The sequence below is a fragment of the Lissotriton helveticus genome, chromosome 5_1 (genome assembly GCF_964261635.1).
Source record: "Lissotriton helveticus chromosome 5_1, aLisHel1.1, whole genome shotgun sequence".
Classification (NCBI taxonomy): Eukaryota; Metazoa; Chordata; class Amphibia; order Caudata; family Salamandridae; genus Lissotriton; species Lissotriton helveticus.
This window is the reverse complement of record NC_136065.1, coordinates 389,897,387-389,921,015: the sequence shown is the minus strand read 5'-3', so window position 1 is coordinate 389,921,015 and position 23,629 is coordinate 389,897,387. Positions and strand designations below refer to the sequence as shown.

General features: G+C 43.8%; 1 protein-coding gene across 7 annotated transcripts in view; it reads right to left on the bottom strand.

The window, feature by feature from the left end:
* KIF17 (kinesin family member 17) overlaps window positions 1–23,629 on the bottom strand; it is a 542,173-nt gene that overhangs the window by 23,130 nt on the left and 495,414 nt on the right. The window contains exon 15 of one of the 7 annotated variants that reach the window (XM_078642583.1): window positions 3,475–3,657. The exons of the other annotated variants lie outside the window; for them this stretch is intronic. Within the exon in view, the coding sequence (XP_078498709.1) occupies window positions 3,617–3,657 (41 nt within the window). The 3' untranslated portion in view covers window positions 3,475–3,616. Of the gene's footprint in view, window positions 1–3,474; window positions 3,658–23,629 lie in introns of those variants that run through there. 7 annotated transcript variants of the gene reach the window in all.

Genomic DNA, 23,629 nt, shown 5'->3' with positions numbered 1-23,629 from the left:
ATCCTTCACGGTGTGCTGATCTAGGATCAAGTAGACCATTTCTACCCTGAACCCCAATCCTCGCTATTGCTCAGCATCAGTGGGAAGAAATGGAAGATGCCAAGTCATTTAGAGTATTTATGTTTTGTATAGTAGCATTTGTATGTATTGATATCAGCTCATTCTAGTCTTCAGGGATGGGTTAGGAAGATGGAGTTTTTTTATTCAGAGGATTGTTACTTAGAATTTTCACATGCGAAGTACTGCTTCGAGCAGGGTGATGCTGAATTACCACCTGAATTTGTTTTGCTCCTAATGTACAGAAGAAACCCAGACAATTGGGGTACCTCAGAGACAACAATTAAATAAGGTGTAAAGTTCAATTTTATGTGATGCATTCATCTGAGAATCAGCATCACATCATACCTGCAGACAGCTTTCATTGAGTCTTAAGAATGTGGATGGTCTGCTGATACTAGCTCATACAGAGAATGTCTACTCTCAAACAAAAAGATCATGCTCATTCAGATGACTGGCACCGTGTGACCACACAACTAGCACACATGGCAGAAACTGTTGCTTCCTACTAAGACCAGGTCAGTTCAGGCACTTCCCCAACTCTCCTTACTCTACACTTGCCCCAATCTTTTTACACCCTTTCTTCCTTATACATACTTCCTATACGTCTACACTCTTCCCCACCATCAACAATAAACTAGTCTATAGCTTTAGCTTACATTTCCTGTACACTATCGGACACATTTTCTGTATATAATAATAATAATAATGGGATATTTGTAAAGCGCAAGAGGAACTTAGCCCCAAAGGGCATCAAGGCGCTATCAGATGGAAACAACATAGACATAACCACTGGCAGAACATAAGAGAGTGGAAAGACTGGGTGAATCGGGGCTAATAGGATAGGGAGAATAGCCACGTTTTTATAAGTTTACGAAAGATTGTCAGGGACGGCTGCCTAGCAATTTCGGGCGGGAGTGAGTTCCAAAATTTTGGAGCGAGCGAGGAGAAAGCTCTACCGCCCCATCTCGCCTTATTAACCCTCGGAACTATGAGCAGGTTTTTCGAGGCAGATCGAAGGGATCTGCTGGGAGTGTAGGATTTCAGTAAGGATTTGACCCCTTTTGGGCCTGATCCGAAAAACACACTGTGGGCGAAGCAAAGGATCTTAAATGAGATTCTCGCCTGAATGGGCAGCCAGTGCAGTTCCCTTCTTGCCGCCGTCGCTGATGATCGCCTCGGCAGATTCAAAACGAATCTGGCAGCCGCATTTTGGATTACCTGTAATTTTTGGATTTCCTTCTGATTTATACCGCCATAAAGAGCGTTACAATAGTCGATCCTGGATAATACCAGGGCGACCGTAGATTGTTTACGCGCCTCAGGAGATAGAAAAGGGGCTATCTTCTTCAAGGTCCGAATGATGGTACAGCAGGTGCCAACCGTTTTATTGACCTGTCGGTCAAATGACAGGGTAGGATCTATGATAACGCCTAAATTCTTAACGAATTTGGCCGGGCGAGGGCATTCGCCCAAGGCGACGGGCCACCACTCCTCATTCCACAGATCTTGATTCCTACCAATTACCAGCACCTCGGTTTTCTCACCGTTGAGCTTAAGAAAGTTCCTTATCATCCATGATGATACTGATTCCATGCAGGTCTTAAATTTTGCAGCACAGTCTTGCCCCGACTGATTTGTCGAGACAATGATCTGCGTGTCATCAGCGTAAGATAACACCTGATATCCAAATTCTCTTATTATTTTGGCGAGGGGGGTCACGTATACATTGAACAGAACCGGGCTGAGCGCCAAGCCCTGTGGGACTCCACATTGCACCGCCATGGTGGGGGACATAAAATCGCCCAATTTCACTTTTTGCTGTCTCTGGTGCAGAAAAGAGGACAAAAGGTTCAGGGCGCTGCCCGCTACCCCTATCCTCCTCAGTCTGTCCACCAGGATAGAGGGGGACAGGGTATCGAAGGCTGCTGTTAAATCCAGCAAGACCAACAAAGTGGTCTGGCACTTGTCCACCGCAGATCTAATATTATTAACTACCACAGTAAGTGCAGTCTCCGTACTGAGGGACGCGCGGAATCCATGCTGAGAGGAATGCAGGCGATTCTCCCTTTCCAGAAATGCTGTCAAATGCCGATTTAAATGAGAATTTTTGCCGGTGCTGGTAATAGTGAAATCGGACAGAAGTTTTTTAGCACCTCAGGGTTCAGAGAGGCCTTCTTAAGAAGTGGTTTAACCACAGCGAGTTTCCACACTTGAGGGAAAATTCCCTCCGTGATAGCGCTGTTTAAGATATCGAGAAGGGACGGTAATAGGATGCCTCTACAGGCTTTTAGAGTTTTCAAAGGACAGGGGTCCAGAGGAGAGCAGGATTTGATGGCATCAAGGATGCAATTTAATTCCTTCCAGGACAGCGCAGGAAATTTAAAAAAAAAGGGGAGTGGGGCTGGAACCCCCATCTGTGTTCGTATCATCGGAGTGCAGTGTAAGGGCATGGGGGTCAGCTTCACTATTCAGTTTTTGGTTAAGGGTATCCAATGAAGAGTGAATATCAGCTATTTTGGTTAAGAAGAAGTCCGCAATATTGTTACATAACATCTGTGATTCAATCACGGAGTTAGCTAACTTGGGGACCGAAAGGGACTTTATGGTTTTAAAGAGCTCCCTAGCTGATCTCAGCCCGGCAGTGATCTTATTAAAATAGTTCCTTTTTTCTTCCATTATGGCTTTTTTATAATCCTTGAGCGCCGATTTGTGCTGTGATTTCTTCCAGTCATTGGGCATAGCAAGCCAGGCCCTCTCTTTTTGTCTACAGATCTGCCGCAGCCCTCTGAGTCGTTCAGAGTACCAGGGGGCCGATGGGGTTTTTCTGGCAGTATAGTGCCTTTTAGGGGGTGCCAAGATGTCCATCGCTCTCCCCAGCCCATTCGACCAACACTGAGCAGCCACATCTGGGTCTAGACTCCGACAGGTACTGACCGTTGGAAACAGCGGGGCCAACGTGTCATTGTTGACCTCTCTAAAGTCTCTCCTGATCTCCCATGAGTTTCCTCCGGATACAACTGCCACGGACCTATTTATATCATCATTTCAGGTGGTTTTTAAATATCTCACTGTGTACGGAGTCCTAGTCCATAGAACCTGCCTCACAACTGAAGTTATCATTTTTCTAGTCTTTAAAACATCAGTATTGCTTCTGCTCTCTATGACACTATCCAGCCAGGTTTCTGCCACCTTTACCCCATAGAGGCCACTTTAACATATGTACTGACTGTATCATAATGTTATCAGACTCTATCCTTAACATTACAGACATTTCTCTGCGATTTGCTTCTTACCTGGCTGATCCATCCTACTCATTTGAAAACAATCATCAACCACCCACCCTGCCTTTAAGTGTCCCATGGGGCTAGACAGATAACTCTGAGCCGACTCAAATGTTTTAGGTGTACTCTTTATTGCTGCCTGGAACTTCGTTTGGTATCAGTTCTTCACATCATATGCCCTGATGATTCTCATGCACATATACTTTATGTGGTATATTCCTCAACTGTGATTCTGGTCTCAGCTGTCTCTTTTGTCTAATGTACCAGGGAGGAATCTAGTAAGTGCACTGAGTGTTTTTTCCTGGCAAGGGTCCTCCTGAAAAGAGAAAAAGGAGGTAGTGTCAGGGGTCTATTCTACTCTGCTGCCAGCTTTACTCCTCTTTTTTATTCACACTTTTTGGGATTCACCTCCCTCCTACCCATTAGTCTTAAAAGAGAAATAAGTATGGGATTTCAAGGTGAATGTTCTGTGTCAAAGAGTCTCACTCTTTGGTTCCTCCTACTACTGGATTGAAGGGGATTAAATATTTTCCATAGTTTTCTTTTTGTATTGGAACGTCTTGACATTGGCCTTGCATCTCCCTAATTTGTCCCCTTGAATGGTCCCCTGTCCCTACCCTCCTGCTCCACCGTCAGGCACTCCCCTCTTCCTCTCTGTTGGTGTTCTGACAATCCCCATGAGCCATGCAGGGCTTTAGCCCCACAAAAGTGGCACAAGTCTATTCTACCCCTATTCACCATCTGGATCGCTTAACACATGAGCAGTGTATTGAGGAAGAGAGCAATTCCACCCATCAACAACTACCGCCAGATTCTCTCCTCCCTCTGGAACTGAATCAGTGACTTTTATTGCTGCCCCTACTGGTAGCATAGATTGTTGTTTCCTACCAATCATGGAGATGCAAAACTGGAAGTTACACTGCTGTCAGCCTTTTCCCTGTATCAACTAAAAAATAGACTGAAAAGTAATTAACGAGTAAAACAAAACATTAAAAATATCGACTGCTTAAATATCTACTATAAGTAAATATCCCCCTACAAAAAAAAAAAAATCAGCAGGCACCTATCAACCCACTATTAAGTACTAGCCCCTAAAAGTGCTTGGACTGGCGTTGGAATAGCAAATTAACCCAGTCCTACAATAGGTGGAAAGTAAGTTTGGCTGGACTGTAGGAGGATATTTCTGTATGGTTTATATTTTTAAATAGATATTTTTGAGTCTTTATTTTTCAGTTGGTTTTAAGATGGAACCCCTTTTTCCCAATGATACCGTTTCTCCCTAATGGGTGCAATCCCTGCTGTAGTTGACAGTAACCCCTGAAGTATAACCCCCTAGACTTTTGCATCCTTTCAAACCTCAACACGTACACCCTATTGATTGGTCAGGGAGACCATCCTAGAAACATAATCTATATTGCTCTGTAACTACTATGTAGCCAGCTGAGAAGAAAAACAGGGTATTGAGCCCGAAAAAATCCAAAAGAACAGGTTACCTACCTTTGGTAATGCTTTCTCTGGTGGATACTGTATCTAACTGCGGATTCCTCATCTTTTGACTATCCCAGGTGCCAGTCTGGACCCGGAAACATTCTCTGGTAGGGTGGGGTGCTGCAGTAGCGCAGTACCTTGTGATGTCACTGGAGCCATAAACCATTACCACTGGCATGCTGATGTCAGTTACCATCCATTTTTAGTACACCTTTGAGGCGACCAGATGACACCAACATCAATAAGATAGGTGCGGATTTCAGTTATATGACAAGAACATATCAACAGGACTATTGGTATAGACAGCCATGCAACAGGAAGGTGTAAGGATTCATGAGGAATCTGCTTGTCGATACAGTATCCACAGAAAAAGTGTTACTGAAGGTAAGTAACTTGTTCTTTTGACAGATACTTCCATGTGCAAATTCCTCAACTTTTTAATAGTTTGCTCCAGCAGTCCCACAACCGGTGGTGGGTGCATTGCTAGGTATACCAAGAAATCCTGAAGAACTAGGCAAGTGAAGGGACTATCCCTCCTCACCTCAGAATCTAAACAATGGTGTTTCGCAAAAGTGTGGAGGGATGACCAAGACGCTACTTTGCAGATATCTGCTACAGGCTGTGCACTTGCTAGTGCTGAAGTAGACTTGGCTCTGGTAGAATGAATTCTAGTGCCTTCTTGAGGCTATTGCATGCCAGGCAGTAGCAGATCTTGATGCATAAGATTATACATCTTGACAATGTTCGTTTGTAGACTAAGGATAAGTTACTTACCTGTAATCCTAGTTCTCTTCCAGGGGTATACTCATCAAAGTCATCAGCACTAAATAGTCTCGCCCACGTGTGGGAACTACGGAGCAATAACAAATAATATGCATATATCTATATCTATCTATCTATCTATCTATCTATCTATCTATCTATCTATCTATCTATCTATCTATCTATCTATCTATAGTGCCCAAGGACACAGTTTGTGTGGTTTAAATAAAATCATTTCGAATCGGCGAACAGCTCATCTTGTGTCCGTGATCCTGTGGTGTGCACGACTGCACGAGGATATTGCCAGTATATATATATACTGTGTCTGGACAAAGCTATACCTCTCTGAAGAGCTCTAATTAGAGCGAAACACTGTGTCAGGGGTTGCTTTTAAGCATTTCAGGTTGGCTTGAGTTGGTATTTTACCAATTCAAAGCTGTAATATTGTGCCTGGAGTGATAAATGGCTTTTGTTATTTGACAGCTCAGCAAGGACTGCACTGTACTAGTCCTATGCTTAAAGACTTTGCTGTTTAAATGGCGAAAGACTTTGTCATTTTCTATCTCGGCATGGATAGCACTGTCTAATCCTATGCTTAAAAACTTTGATAGAAAAACAGACATTTGAGGTGAGCAGATCTAGAGTGTCGCTGGTGTTGAGAGTGCTCTAAAAGGAGCTGCTCTCCACCTAAACTGAGACCTACCCAGAGTTCTCTCCTTCTTTTTTGCATAATTTATGCGTCACTCTATGCCTGAAAGGGTTTTGTTTTGACTTAATACTGGGTGCTCCCTTGTGTCTGGACAAAGCTATACCTCTCTGAAGAGCTCTAATTAGAGCGAAACACTGTGTCAGGGGTTGCTTTTAAGCATTTCAGGTTGGCTTGAGTTGGTATTTTACCAATTCAAAGCTGTAATATTGTGCCTGGAGTGATAAATGGCTTTTGTTATTTGACAGCTCAGCAAGGACTGCACTGTACTAGTCCTATGCTTAAAGACTTTGCTGTTTAAATGGCGAAAGACTTTGTCATTTTCTATCTCGGCATGGATAGCACTGTCTAATCCTATGCTTAAAAACTTTGATAGAAAAACAGACATTTGAGGTGAGCAGATCTAGAGTGTCGCTGGTGTTGAGAGTGCTCTAAAAGGAGCTGCTCTCCACCTAAACTGAGACCTACCCAGAGTTCTCTCCTTCTTTTTTATACATATATATATATATACTGGCAAAAAAAAAGAAAATATATATATATATATATATATACACACACCCATATATATAGATATTAATCATATTATGCATATATATATATATATATATATATTGCCGCTCCGATATCTTTACATCAAAAAAGAAATCCGGCACTCGCAGAAGAAGTATTTCGGTTTGTTTAATGTCAACAAACAAACACTAAGCAGACAAACGCGTTTCGGTTTTCCTTCGTCAGTGTCTACCATTGACACGGAAGGAGGCAGGTTTAAGAAAACATTTCGTCATTGTAGGCATGTACATAGAAAGGAGACTTACATAAAGCCCTGTGAGCATAGTCATAGCATTGTCTATTACATTCTCATAACATTATAAAGACGACATGCATTGAAATTCATATATATCGAATTTACAATTTTTCTCCTTTTTTGTTAAAATAATTTAATTAGGAGACTAAAATAATTGTTTGATTACTGTGCCTTTTCCTTCATATAAAGGCACTTCTAGGTCGTCTTTATGGGTGTGTTATTAAGCTGTGGATCGGCATTTCTCACAGGGTGTTTAAAATTTTAGGATTTGGGCAAATTCTCCTCCTCTTACTTTCCTAAGTGAGATGATAATTCTTCATTCCTATTGAGACCTGTCGGGGCCTTGGTTTGTAGGTCTATTATATAACGGGACTCCAACCTTCTTAGTCTCCGTAACCTATCTCCACCCCTTGGGTCCACAGGTATACAGTCTAGTGCAAAATATTGTAGCAATTCTCTTTTACTCTTGTGTCTAATAGCAAAATGTTTCGCTACAGGATAATTAAAATCTTTATTTACAATGGCTCGTTGGTGCTCAAGTGTTTGTAATTTTACGTTCTTAACAGTGCTGCCTATATATTTCAGTCCGCACGGACATATCAGGCAGTATACTGCATGCGTAGGGTGACATGTGAGACATTTTGGTATTCTTTTCTTATCACTCACCCCTGGTATCTCATATGTGGTTACTCTTTTACTATTCTCACATGCCTTGCATTTCCCGCAGGGGAAAAAAACCCGGCATCTCTCTTATTCTCCCAGTTGTATCTGTTTTATCAGCCAAATGGCTATGAACGATTTTATCCTTTATTGATCTCCCTTTCCTGAAGGCGATTAAGGGTGAGATTGGAATATCCTTCCCTATGATTTGATCAGTTTTAAGGATATGCCAGCTTCTCTTAAGTATGTTTCTCAGATGGTTTGAATCTTCAGAGAAGGTAGTAATCAGCCTGAATTTGCCTCCCTGTTTGTCTTGATCTCTTTCTCTTTCTTTCAATAACTCTTCTCGAGGGATTCTCTCTACCCTTTTGAAGGTCTTTTCTAAGAGGTCTTTGTTATATCCTCTAGTCTTAAATCTGCTAATGCTATCTTGAGCTGCTTTTATGAAATCAGTGTTCCTTGAGCAATTCCTTTTAATTCTAAGGAGTTCCCCATACGGGATACTCCTCACCAATGAAGGAGGATGGCTGCTTTCGGCATGTAATACCGAGTTGCCGGCTGTCACTTTTCTAAAAAGCTCTGTTTCAATTTTCTCACCACTTAGAGTCACTCTCAGGTCCAGGTAATTTACTGTAGATACACTTATATCTGCTGTGAATCTTAAATTGATATTGTTCTGATTTAATTCAGCCACAAACTCTTCTGCAGAGGTTACTGACCCTTCCCACACAAGGAAAAGGTCATCGATGTATCGATACCACATTTTTAGATTTACTTCCCATTTCTCAAATTTGGGGCTCTGGGTGACCTGCTCCTCCCACCAGCCCACGAAAAGATTCGCGTAGCTGGGAGCGAAGCAGGTCCCCATCGCGGTCCCCGTGGTCTGCCTATAGAGTTGTCCCTGGAACAAAAAGATATTGTTGAACAGGCAGTACTTTATAAACTCTAAGAGCATATCGTTATGTTTTGCAAACTTCATAGGTTTTTTATCAAGGAAATACTTGATTGCTGTCAGTCCCTGCTGGTGATCAATGCTCGTATAGAGACTGGTTATGTCCATAGTTATTAATATATACATTGGTTTGCATATCACATCCTTGATTTTGTTCACAAAATCTTTAGTGTCCCTGATGTAGGAGTTTAGCTGTAGAACACTCTGAAAAAGAAAATGGTCAATGTAAATGGACATATTTTCAGATACACTCCCTATAGAGGAGTCAATTGGTCTCCCTGGCGGATTTTTATTGTCCTTGTGTATCTTGGGTAAATGATAAAAGGTGGGAATTGTCGGGTTATTGTTTTTCAGAAAAAAATACTCATCAGTGTCTAGCATGTTGTTGCTATGCCATTTATTTAGTAATGTTTGATATTCAGTAATACTCTCCTCATATTTGATTCTTGTTGTTTTTTCATAAGATATCCCATTGTCCAATTGTTTATGTGCTTCTTGGCAATATTGATCTCTAGACATCACCACGATATTTCCACCTTTATCTGATGGTTTACAGATTATGTTCTCGTCCTTATCCAATTTTGCTAGAATCTCTCTTTGTTCTTTTGTCATATTTGTCCTTTTCTTTTTCATTTTTTTCTGTTTTTCTCGAAATTTTATCAAATCTTTGGTTACAGCGTCTGAAAACGCGTCGATAGCATCATAAGGCATTGTAGGTACGAATTGTGAGGGAGGCTTAAAGTTAGTCGTCGGTGCCTCTTGTTCGACTCCCACTTTTCTAGTTCTTTGTGTGAGTGAGTCTTCTCCCTCCCTGCCACCTTCTTCCTCTGTTCTTAGGTCCTCCAGGATCTCCCAGGTAGTCAGATCATCAATAGTGAGAATGTCAGTTTCTTGTGCATTTAATTTTCTTTTTTCTTTTATGGTTGGTTTTAGTTTAAAGAATTTGAGAAGCTTCATTTTACGAATAAAGGTGAATAGATCAATCCTTGTTTGGGTAAATTCAAGTCTTTCGTTAGGGCAGAAAGACAAGCCCAGTTTCAATGTTTTTTCCTCCAACGGTGTTAATACTTTATCAGTTAGATTGATAATTGTCAAATCATCCTCATCTACCATCTCACTCCACGTTTGCTCCTCGTAATTCTGGGAGTTGCGCTGTTTTTGCCCTTTACCTTTCCCCTTCCAGCCCCCTCTTCTGGTTCTTCTGTGATTTCCGGGGGCTTGCTTTTTCCTCCCCGCAACCAGGATGCCCTGATTAGGTTGAATTCTATGTGAAAAGGGGTTTTCTGGGTTTTCTCTTTTGAGGAGCCTGCCATTTCATCACCCGATTGATCGTTTTCCGTTGCCTCAGATTCCGATGTCTCAACCCTTGGTGTGGTTGCAGGGTTGACTTTCTTTTTGCTCATTTCTTTTCGTGGGGCGTCGAATTTTTTTGCAAATGTTAAAATTCTCCCCTGAGCATAATCCCTTTCGTCTCTTTCGTACTTTTCTTGTTTCCTTTGACGGATTTTTAATTCCTATTTTTCTAGTCGTTTTTTCATCTCCGACCTTAGGGTATCCTTTTTTGATGCATTCGAATCTTTATTTATTTCTTCCTCCAATGCTTTGATATCTTCGATTGCCTTGTCTCTATCACTCCAGGCAAATTGTATCAGCAGTTTTAACATTCCCTGGCTGGATAGGGCTGTGTGTTCCGCCCATAATTCCAAAAGCCGGGGATCCGGGTTTTCATATGCCGGGATAGTATATATCCTTAATCCCCTCGGCACTCTCTCCACGTCAACATAATTTTGCAGGGAAGTGGCTTCCCACCACTTTCGGATTTCCCTTTCCCGTAGTTATATATATATATATGCAGCCTGAAAACATATTACTAGGTTTAATCTGCCACAATTGCATTGTAGATCTTTTACATTTGAGATAATAAAGAAACATACATCATGATATTTTCATGATACAGATAAAGAAAACTGCTTTCAGTTTGCTTTGAAAAACACAACCTTTATTTTCAAAGGTAAAAAGGCAAGACCATAGAGGCAGATTGGCCTAGAGAGAATGCATATAGAACAATTGGAAAAACTGGTGCTGTGCTTTTAGGACCTACCGGAACCCCCAGGCTCCCATCATGCATCACAGGTGACAGGTAATTTCTTTTGGACGGCATATAACAGTGTAAACATAGCATGGGTAACATATACATAATATGGCCAAGGTATTCGTCCAGGGAGAAGGGAGGGTTGCTTATGACTTTGATGAGTATACCCCTGGAAGAGAACTAGGATTACAGGTAAGTAACTTATCCTTCTCTTCCAGGGATACTCATCAAGTATCCCCCCAATGATGAAGCATGTCACAATTTTGTGAGTGAGGGCCATATTTTTTCACAAAGCTTGTGCCAATCTTTTCCTCATTGTGTGTAAAACTTACGTTTCTGATGTAGACAGAGCGGGGATCTATAGTAGCTGATCCCTTAATGTTACACCAGTACTGGACTTCAGTGATTGTATCAGCATTGAACGCAGGGTATGGATATTAATTGCGGGGTTTAGGAACATTAGCTGCTATTGTACATTGGCTGTATTTTATATTACTAATGCCATTGTGCCAAAAATATATCCTTTCATGTTTTTAATAATGTAATGCTGGCACATAACAGTGGGAGCCACATGACTTCATCCAGTCCCATGCTTGGATTGCTTTGCTTGTAAATTGTGAGCAACATGTTATTCCATTTGGTCTGCCTCAGAGATGTTGCAAGGGAGTCTTTCCAACAGCTCTAAAGGACTGAACCTAATGGATGATGGAGTACAAAAATATAGAGACTGAAGGGTAGTTAGTAGTACGTTGCCTCAATCTTTACCTTGTGGCAATTCGTCTTTTTCGAAGCATTTGCTTGATAGTTTAATTTTTATGTTCCTTACATTTGTTGATATTATACAGACATTTTTCACTGTTTAATTTGTAGAAGGGTGTTGTAGTTAGAGGGCAGGGTCTTCCTACAAGAGTCTGGAGACTCTTGGGTGAAAAGTAAGTTATGTATTTCATGTTAGGCACTTAGGTTACAGCAACAGCTGGTAGGTCCTGTCAGGACTCCATCCTCCCTCTAACTGTCCCTGTCTCCTAGCATCCAGTCCACACCGGACACCAATATTCCAATACATCCTTCACTTTTGGCCATCCAGACAATAGCACAGACATACATGGGTATAAACAGGATACTACGAAGGGATTCATACTTAGTGCAACAGTTTAGACATAAAATTCATCTCTTATTTACAAATGATCCCTTGTGGTCCTCCAACTCCCAAAAAACGGGGTACAAAAGGTCTGATTTGCAGGGGAACTTTGTGTGAGGAAAAGAACAAAAGTTACTTACCTGTAAACTGTGGTTCTCCAGTATTGGTGTCTTTCATAGATTCACATGCTTGAACATTCCCCGTCGCTGAAGTGGGAGTCCCACGGTACGTAACATAGCAATGTAGTAATAAGATAAGTATATATACATATCAGAAAGAAAAAACCATAGCGTTTTCATAGATAGACAACTTGTCACTTCTATAACATATCACAGCCATTATGTTCGGTCCAAACTCCAGCCAATCAGGCGCCAACACCCTCTTAGAATGTTCTCCTAAGAGGCTCAGGCCCTCAGATTTTTGTGGCACAAGAGTGCCATAGAGCCAAGAAATAGAAGAGAGCCTCTGAGGGGAGGAGGGTGGGTCCCATGTGAATCTACGAAAGATTCCAATACTGGAGAACCACAGTTTACAGGTAAGTAACTTTTGTTCTTCTCCAGTATTGGGGTGTCTTTCATAGCTTCATATGCTTGAATAAGAGTAGTGAGCAGTGGTATCAGAACAATACAGGGTACATAAGAATCAATATGATAAGAATACCCAGCACAAAGAGTCTAAAGGTATACATATATCTATATATCTCTATATATATATACATATAGTAATAATACAAAAAGTACCTTGTATACAGGAGGAGGGAAGCAACAGAGGCTCACCTTATTTAACAAGCATTTACAATGCAATGGTCTCGGCATTATTAAAGGTGGAGCTATTGGCATTGCCCATGATATTTTTTTTCATTTTTTTAAAAACATAAATAAATGGTATTGTCATTTACAATGGCAATAGGTGAGCATTAGAGAGTAGTAGAGAGTATTCGCGGACACAGAGCCACACACACACACACAGACAGAGCAGCGCACACACACAGACAGAGCCGCGCACACATACACACATAGAGCCGCGCACACACACACACAGAGGCGCGCACACACACAGACAGAGCCGCGCACACACACACACAGACAGAGCCGCGCACACACAGACAGAGCCACGTACACACAGACAGAGCCACGCACACACAGACACACAGAGAGCCACGCACACACAGCCACGCACACACACAGCCACGCACACACACAGAGCCACGCACACACAGACAGAGCCACACACACACAGACAGAGCCACGCACACACAGACAGAGCCACGCACACACACAGAGCCACAAACACACACACACACACACAGAGCCACACACACACACACACACAGAGCCACACACACACACACACACACACACACACACACAGACAGAGCCACGCACACACACAGAGACAGAGCCACACAGACTCACACACAGACAGAGCCACGCACACACACACAGACAGAGCCACGCACACACACACACAGACAGAGCCACGCACACACACACACAGACAGAGCCACGCACACACACACACACAGACAGAGCCACGCACACACACACACAGACAGAGCCATGCACACACAGGCACAGAAAAACCGGGATGACAAGCAGGGAACAGAGGCACAGAAAAACCGGGGCAACAGAGGCAGAGAAAAACCGGGATGACAAGCAGAGAACAGGAGTAAGAAACAGACTAGAGAGCTTCATGGAAGGAGTAAGACAAAGGCAGTGGGCACACCAGGAGTAAGATACAGACTAGAGAGCTTTGTGGAGGGAGTAAGACTTGGATTAAAACCTGGGATGACGAGGCAAAGTATGGGCTCATAACAGTAGTATCTGAATGGAACAGTGGTGTCACAGCAGGAGCATGCACACTGGCAGGCAGGGTCTATCCATGTCGATGCAGAAGAAAACAAAAGCACACATTCGAAAGGACAATCTGAAATTCTGGAGGAAAGGTTATTATTTGATGAGGAATACGCGTTTTAGGCCAATCAACTCTTACAGACCCTCCGCCCCCTCGCAAACCTTTTTCAGCCCAATTAAAGTCCTGGACAACTCTCAGCGCGGCCCGCCATGAGACCAACACATTTAGTGTAAAGCTAACAACGGCACTCTCCTTCAGATATAAACTGTTCCCTCTCACTGGGCCGGCGGGCAGGCAGTTTGTCTGTCACTCTCTCCGAGGTGGCTGCCAGGATTTCGCTCCTGTGCCTTTAGGGAGGGCTAGAGGAGAGACCTTGGCACCAGCGCTACAGGGCTCTACGCCGATTCTCTCACCGAGGCCAGGCAGGTGAACAGAAGCATTGGGTGCGGTAAATCCGGCTGACATCATTGCTTACATTGTCTGTGGCTCCGGATTCACCGAGTGAATTATCTGCAGATGGTTACCCAGCGGGGAGCGCTTGGCGCTGGGTTGAAAGAAGGGACTTTGGAATTCCAAGAATAGCGAAAGCGGAGGCGCCCAGAGGGGGCCTTCAGGGAGCCCGAGACGGAGAGCAGTGTGCGAGGGAGGGCGTGGGGATGAGCGCGTCCTGGTCAGGTGACTCCAGAGACACGGAGTGCAGCTGAGGGACATGTGACCTGGATGGGAGAGTCGGGGTACGGTGCCAGTCAATGCAGCAGTGCCACCAGGAACCGAGCTGGCATTGGCATGGCTCCATGAGGGTTCAATGAGTGCATGTGCCAAGATTCGAGACCGGCCGTCTTGGCAGTCCAGGGTTATGTACATTGGCATGGTTTTGTTGACCTGGTAACTAAAATTTCAGGTGTGGGGAGACAGCAGAGCTTTCCCACTGCAGTCAGGGGTGAGGTGCTGAGCTAGGGAGGGGCTCGGAGCTGGGAAGTGATGCTGAGATGGGGGAGAGATTCACAGGAGGCTGAGTTCTGCAGGGTGTACACTGTTCAAGTGGCAGGCACAGAGTTAGGAAGTTGGCCGAATAGAGGAATATTGCTGAGCTCAGAGTCTGGGGAGGGGCACAGTCCTGTGGGTACATGTGGGTGAACTGAAACATATACAGGGGAAGCTGGACCAGGGCCTGACGGACTATGAGAGCTCGTACACGAGCCCAGCCCTAAAACTATTTGACATGTAAATCATGCAAAAATCATCGGGTAAAAATATGATAACGTCTCTCAGCGGTAGCGTTTCACTGTAGCACATTATATTTTAGCACTGCATTACTCATTAAAGAAGAGGTGGGAGAGACGGGGCAGGAGGAGGACACCAGGGGAGGGATTGTGAAAGAGCCCAGTCCTTTTCAGACTGGGGGGCGTGTTTTTTCATGATGACGTCACAGCGAGAAAGAAACGAAAAAACACGCCCCCCAATCCGAAAAAGACGGGGCTTAAACGGAGTGACGCCCCTCTCCTCCAATGGCTGGCCAGCATTTACGAGGCCAGCCAATGGAGAAGAGGGGCGGGTTCAAGCCCCCTAACTATAAATCATTAAATCTTTGGACTAAACTGCGCAAGCGCAGCCTACGGTCCTCGACCTAAAAAAGGAAGGCAAATAGCATATTTCATAACATCCATGTGTTTAAGTGATAATATACATAAACAATGTGAAAAAGAGTGTGAGTAGGAGTGGTTTCCTATTTATTGTGGAGAGGACAATATTATTTCCTGTCCATTGACTGAATAATATTTTATTTGGTCTAAAGATCGTATGGTGGCTGGGAAAAGACAAATCGTAGGGTAAGACCTTAAGACATGGTCCTTTATGCAGTGAATAACGTGTGAGACAAACTAAAAGCCGGCAAAATGAGGAGGTATGTGTACGCCAAAGCAATGACGCTTCTTAACTGTGAATTTGACACATTTCAAATGGCGCGTCTTCTTACACTTGACGCCCGGAAGTGAGCACACGTGTAGGGGGGAAGAGCTTTTTTTTTTTTTGGCAGAGTTTTATGTAGCGCGAACTAGACCCGAACCGAATCAGGTATCAGAGCGCTTTACATAGCACCAGTTACGTTACATGAGGACGGACACACATTCATTTTAGGCACGGGGAGATTAAGTGATTTGCCCAGAATCCCAGGAGGTTTCGGCGCCGTTACCGAGACTCGAACCCAGGTCCCCAGGTCCGAGGTCGAGCGCCCTAGCCGTTAGGCCAACTCCTCTCCCCTAATCCAACTTCACTCCCCGTAATCTACATAGGAGGTCCCTTCCCTTCCTCAGACTGCTCACGCCGACTGATACTCCCTTTCAGAACAAACCAACAGGTAAGAGTTTCTTGCGGACGACCACAGCACCCGTGGCGCTGCTGTGCACATGGGCTCCAACCGCATTAGAAAACCATCCTAGTTGTTTTCTCTTTCCAAGATCCCTTGATCAGCTTTAATGTTTTCCTCTAGATTATCTCTACATTGTGAATTTGTAAAGACCGTCCCCATCTAGGTCTGCACTGAACATTGAAAGGTATGGACTAAATGTACCTTAATTATGACATTAGAAATCAGTAAAACTATGCAAGTACCCGTGTAACTTCAGGGTTCCTTTCTTCCCTCTTAGCGACTAAACACAGAACCCTTTGACGTACGATCTCTTCATGGTAAGCAATCCACCCCTGAGCTACGAGACTGTACTTTGCAGCCAAATGGCTTGATTATTTCACTCAGCATGTGCGGCCGGATTCAAATTAAGTTCACTTTGGCGTACACATACCTCCTAATTTTGCTGGCTTCTAGTTAGTCTCACAGGTTAATCACTGCATAAAGAACCAAGTCTTAAGGTCTTACCCCTAGGATTTGTCTTTTCCCCAGCACCAACCGATCTTTAGACCAAATAAAATATCATTCAGTCAATGGACAGGAAATAATATTGTCATCTCCACAATAAAAAGGGTACAATTCTTACTCACATTCTTTATGTATATTATCACTTAAACACATAGATGCTATGTAATATTTTATGTGCTAATATTTAGGCATTTCTATAATGCTTTGTACCTTTATATATGGACTCATATTTGCGGTTCTCTAATTTGCCACAACATAACCGTATGTATACATTCAACTTATGAGTTATTCTTTTTTGTATGTGATTTTGTGACTGACTTTATTTTGATGACCTAACCAAATTGATATGCTCATATTGCATTTCTGTCACACGTTAAATTTCCTCACTCCTTCTTGGATGGAACATTCCACTATGACTCGTGCACTCTTTCTTATTCTTTTTCTCTTTCATTTATTATTTTCCTCTTTTTCTCTCTTCCTTTTTTGTAGTCTCTCTTTTTTCTTCTTTTTCCCTTTTCCTCCTTGCTCTTTCTCTATATCACTTGCGCTCTTTAGGTCTCGCTGAACCAACGCGCATGCGTTGTTCTGCGAGAGTATAGTAAGGGGGCTTTCAAAAATGCTCCCAAAGTCTGCAGGCGGATCGGGCACAGTGCATGTGCGCCGGGCGCGCGCACCATTTGTCCGACTACAGCCTTTGGGAGCATTTTCGCGGCCGCTTTGATGTTCTCAGTGAGCCGCGTGGCCACTGAGAACATCAAAGCGGCCGCGAAAAGCTCACCATTTGCCACCCCCTCCCTTATCCCACTTCCTGCTTGTTACTTCTTGTTTACAGGCTCGGTAACATATCAATGACGCTTTGCAGTGCCGCAGGCCCCACTCGGGTTCTCGTCACTCAGATAAAAGCCGATGGCATTTTTTTCCATTACTTTAGGTGACTGCAGCTCCTAAGAGTTTATTTTTGTAGCCAAACCCCTATGCTTTTATTGGCTTCAGATAATACGGTGCTCTGTCCTGTTTAAACAGCAAAGATTACAGTGTTTTAGCAGCTTTTAGAGTTTGCGTGCAATTGCTAAGGCACAAGCGCCACCTGCTGGGCAAAAGTTAGATTCATTTTACTTTGGAGTTAATAGTAAAATGCATCACCATTAGTTGTTTGGTTGCAGCAGGGTAAACGTTTAGCTCTCTCAAGGAAAAGAAGGCTAAATAGTTTATTTAATTTGCTCTCCCTGCACAACCACCCTACCAGTTGCTTTTAGATTCCTGGCATCATTCCAGGTTGCTGTGACCCTGTGATTTAAAGCCAGCGAAACTGTTACGTATATAACGAAATGCACGCAGGGTTTCTATGTGCCATGAAAAAGAGCTAGGTGGGACTTAGTGGAATATAATACTGCCATAACAGTTTTTCCAAACATATCTGATCTGTACAAGTGTATAGAAGTTTACGGAAAGATGCAAGCTTATGTTTTATCTCAGATGGACAGGCAGCATATTGGACAGCCTTTAAACTGTGACTCCGAAGTATAATTTTCTTCCCGATTGATCATAAATTCACGAATTAGAGAGTCTGTACCAAAGACCATCTCCGTCGGTTTCAGCATTAATCATTCATTATTGCTATATGCAAACCCTTGAATAAAGCACTGATTGTAATCTAGTATCTGTAACAGAGATAAGGAACAATATTTCATTAGATCGCACACGAACTGCAAAAATACCAAAACCAAGCCATATAAATACATTGCAATTTGTGCTCTTTGACCTGAATGTGAACATCTTTTCTTTGAGGTCTTTACTTGGCTCTCTCTGTTGGCGAGTGGGTCTATGAACCAAACGCTCTTGCTTTACTGAAAATCATTTCTATGTCCAGATTCACTTGGATGGACACACAACCCCCCCACGCACACAACCCCACACACACAACCCCACACACAACCACACACACACACACACACACAACCACCCACACAACGACACACACAACCACTCAACCACACACACAACCACTCAACCACACACACAACCACTCAACCACACACACAACCACTCAACCACACACACAACCACTCAACCACATATACAACCACTCAACCACATACACAACCCCACACAACCCCAAAACCACACACAACCCCAAACACAACACACACAACCCCAAACACACAACCCCACACACACAACCCCCCACACACACACACACATCCGCACACACAACAATCTATCTATCTATCTACCTATCGCACTCACTCTATCTATCTATCTCTCTATCTATCTAACACCCTCACTCTATCACATCACCACAGCATCACTCAGCACCACCACAGCATCACTCAGGGGCACCACAGCATCACTCAGGGGCACCACAGCATCACTCAGGGGCACCACAGCATCACTCAGGGGCACCACAGCATCAATCTGTGCAACCATTCAACATCAATTGGTTCTAATATGTTCTCTCAATGTTTCAAGCTTTATTACAAATGTCACAAAAAGATGTTAATATTTCACTTCTGTTCTTGGATTTTCGTCACAATAAAATACACAGAACATAACCTTCACAAAAGTTATTTACAAAAGTTTAAGCTATTGCCATTATAAATTACAATAACTTTTAAGTATTGATTATGTCGTAAATAAATTATTTACACTATCATAATTTCTATAAATAAATAAATATCAAAAGGGTCAAGCATAAATGAGGAGCAGAGTCCGTGGTATTAGAGTCAATGGGCTTTATTGCATTAACTCGAGTTAAGGGAGAGCTCCAGCGCCAAGCGGGCACAGGAGAGTTCTGAGCTGTATTCACAGAGTACAATATTTATACATTCTTTGCATACATAGGGAGGAGCCCTCCAAGCAGAAGGAAAGAAAAAGATATGAGCATGTAGGCGTTCACTGTAATGAGTCATAGGTGGGTGGGTGCATAGAGGGGGCAGCAAGGTCAGCTAAAACTCGCAATGCCTGTTTGCGTAACTTTATCAGACTTCTCCATGAAGGCTGTTTCCTCTCTGTTGGCCAGGGAGGGCCCTGGGTGTCAGAGTGACTAGCATGTCTGGTCTTATCTCTAGCTCGGGGCAGCATGCAGATTGCTCTCATCTGTAGAAGTGTTGCTGCTTCATACTAGCAGTTGGTTTGGCCCTTCCTGTCCACCCCTTGTGTAACTGTCTTGGAGGTTTCCCTTGACATGGGCCCCACTTATCTCTGAGAGCCGACAGCAAAACTGGGCCTTATCTCTGCAGAGGGGCTTCTGCTCGCCTCCTGCTCGGGCCGGAATGCAGCTTTATCAGGTCGACCCTTGTTTGACACTGTTAAGACACCCCGGGCTGGGCCTTTTCTCCGTGACTGCTCAAAAAAATATCTAATGTGCTGCAGAGAAATGTAACGTGTGCCTTTTTCAGGGTTTGGCATGGAGGGGCCTGGTGACAGAGAAATAAAGCCTCGGAATGTGAAGTAATGCAGGGGTTTTTATTCAACATGGCAGATGGTGAGAGGGTAGCGCTTGGGGGCACAAATACATATAAATATGTAATTTTCTTCATTCCCTCCTTGTCCCCAAGCGCACCTCTCTAATACACCTCTATTTTCATCAGGCCGTTAATGTGTTCTTGCAACATGATCTTTTCATTTTTTCTGCTCTGCACATGTGGACGGGGAATGCAGGCAGTGGCGCACAGACCGCAGATGGCCGGGCCGCATTGGATGCAGAGGCAACAACTGAAGATGATAAACGGTATTGATCCTACTACAGTCAACACTTTCCATCCCCATGTTGCTACTAATCCCCACAACCAGCTGCTTAAGGACCATTCTCCTTTATCCATGTCTAGCTGACTTGACATCTTGTGTAGCTTGGCAATGGCTTGGTATACCGTAGGTGCGTTATTTGGAATAAACACACAACAACTCGTGGAGATCAATCTGCATACACCACCACGGTCAGCCAGAACGATGTCTAAAACAATGCGATTTTGTAGGGTCATGAGTCTGTCCGCGACCACCTCGGCTGTGAGATTAGAGAGGGCACCTGCCGTTGCATCTATCGTGTTTTGCACCACTCGTGTGAGGTGGCGGATGTTCCTGCTGTTTACCATGGGACCCCAAAATGGAATGACTCCGGTAAAAAAGTCTCCCGCCTCCTGCCCTGCTGTATCTTCTGTATCTATGACCCCCCTTCGCCGTCTGTTATAGACAGTCAGAGGCTCAATTTCATGATAGTCCGCAGGGGCAGTGTAGGTGGGGGGAAGGAGAAAAGCAATGTAACAAGTGCCGGACCAGCCCTGCGGGAGCCATGTATAACCTTTATCCCCACATATGAAGTAGGTGCCCTGTGCGGCTATAAGCCGTGTATTGTTTGTTCCATTCAAATTGACTGTGTGATTGCAGATGCTATCACCCATACGTATCTTTCCTTTACTTTGGACACAAAAAGGGGCTTTCGTTGATGCCACAAAAACAGGTGAAACTGATCTTTTTCTCCTGTCCATATACTGATAATATAACTTATTAGATCTGTTACCGTGGTCAGCATAGGTTTCCTGCTCTAGTGGGGTACCACATGCCCTGTTCTTTTCACCTCGCCAACATAAAATGTATAGGTGATATCTGAGCTGAGACTGCTCTTTTGTATCCGTATTGGCCATAAAGGAAGCTTTGTTTGTTTCCCACCAACCGGTACAAGAGCCTTCATAAGAAAAAGGGAGAGTGATGAAAGGCATGCCTTTGGCAACTGTATGGGGAAGAAGACCGCACACCCAGCAGTTGGATGTGTTTATGGCCAGTTGATGCTGTTGTAAAAGGGTGATGAAAGTATTGTTCTTAAATTCATTTCTTCTGTTCTCTAAGTGTACTGGGAGCTCAACATGTGAGTGTACTATGGTGGCGTTCTGTGAGACAGCAGGTGGATAGAGAACATGTAAGAACCAGCCAATACTTATTACCACAATGCTCATAAAAAGTACAATAATCAGAGACACTATACATCTGCTGTGTAATAGCTTGCAGTATTTCTTTCTCATATTAGTCCTTTTTTCTTTACTGTTCACTAGTTTATTCAAGTCAGACATCATGTTCAACCGCTTCACCACCGGGTGGACTTAGACAATCAAACGTCGACTGACCTTCTAGATCTCAGTTTGGAAGTGTACTCTTGCTGGGGAGTCTTTTCCAAAAAGGGGGGCTCAAAGTCTGTACTGTCTTTGTTTTTAGCAAATGTTCCGGTAGTCCCAAAGTATTTTTTACAGTGACTGGCATGCAGCCACCCCTTTCTTCCCTCGACTTTGATGGCAGTCCTCGTCGTCAGCAGGACAAATTTTGGTGCCTTCCACCTGGGGTCCAGAGGGCTCGTCCGGTCAAAATTTCTTATCAGCATCCAGTCCCCTGGGGCTATGGCATGGTCCTCGACCTGGGTGTTGTCAGGGAAGGCAGCGGCAACCTGCAAACGGCAAGAGAGTAGTGCAGACATCAAGGAAGCCAGGTAATCTGTGAGCATAGTACTGTCAACATCAGTTATTCTTTTAGGTATTGGTGTACCCCACATATTCGGTGGTCTTCCAAAGACCACCTCATATGGGGATAGGCCGGTTCTAGAATGAGCTACCATGCGCATGTAAAAGAGGGCAACCGGTAAGGCTACCATCCAATCCACGCCCTTTTCTGCACAGACTTTAGCTAATTTTGTTTTGAGGGTCTGGTTATGTCTCTCTACTAGACCTGCTGCTTGGGGATGCCTTACACAATGGAACTTCCAGGTATATCCCAACAGAAGGGACACCTGTTTCATGAGCTCAGAGGAGAAGGACTGGCCATTGTCTGAGTAAATGACACGTGGCAACCCGTATCTAGGGAAGAACTCCCTCACTAACTGTTTGGCTGTTGTAACTGCAGTATAATCTGGGACTGGGTAAGCTTCTGTCCATCTGGTTAGGGCACACACCACTACCAGGACGTACTTGTGACCTCTACATCTGTCCATTTGAATATAATCCATTTGGAGAACCTCAAAAGGGTGATCAGGGGGATGAAATCCACCCTGTTCCACTGAGATGCCTTTTCAGGGTTAAATTGGCAACAAATCATGCAAGTCTTCACTTTCTGCTTTGCTGCCGCTCGCAAGTGTTTGTTAAACCAGATATTCTGCAGGCCATCCAACATTCCCTTCTCTCCCAAGTGTGCCGGGCTATGTGCTGTCTCTATTATCACCTGTACCATAGAGTCTGGGAGGAACCATGTCTTTTTGTTTTTAGTCATCCAACCCTGTCAGTCTGGACCCCTCCTTGTTCAGTTCATTTCTTTATTTCATCTGGAGTGGCATGGGTCTGTATATCTTGTACATCTTTGGAGGGATCCCTGACTGTCATAGTCCTTGTCAGTGGTAATACCTGTGAGTTTGTTATGTCAATTGGAGTCTGAGCTGTCTGTTTAGCAGTTCGGTCTGCCAGGTCATTACCTTGGGAAATGACATCTGTGGCCTTGGTGTGTGCTTTGCATTTCAGGATCGCTATGGCTGTAGGTAGGTGTATTGCTTCTAACAAGGCCTGTATGAGAGGGCCATGCTGTATCTTGGCCCCGTGTGAGGTCAGAAAACCTCTCTCCCTCCATAGTACCCCAAAGTCATGAACTACCCCAAACGCATATTGTGAATCAGTGTAGATGTTAACCCTTAACTGTTTTGCTCGTTTACAGGCTTGTGTCAAAGCAATGAGCTCTGCTGCTTGTGCTGACAGGATATCTATTCTTTGTGTCTCTATGATCTCATGGTCAGTAGTTACGGCGTATGCTGCCACTAATTCTCCTGCCCCTGTTCTCATGCATGATCCATCTACATAAAACGTTATGTCAGGGTCTGGGAGTGCAACATCTGTCAAGTCTTGTCTTGGCTTCGTCACTACATTTATTACTTCCACACAGTCATGGGGTGTGGTGTCATCTGTGCTTGAGGGTAAAAGAGTGGCAGTGTT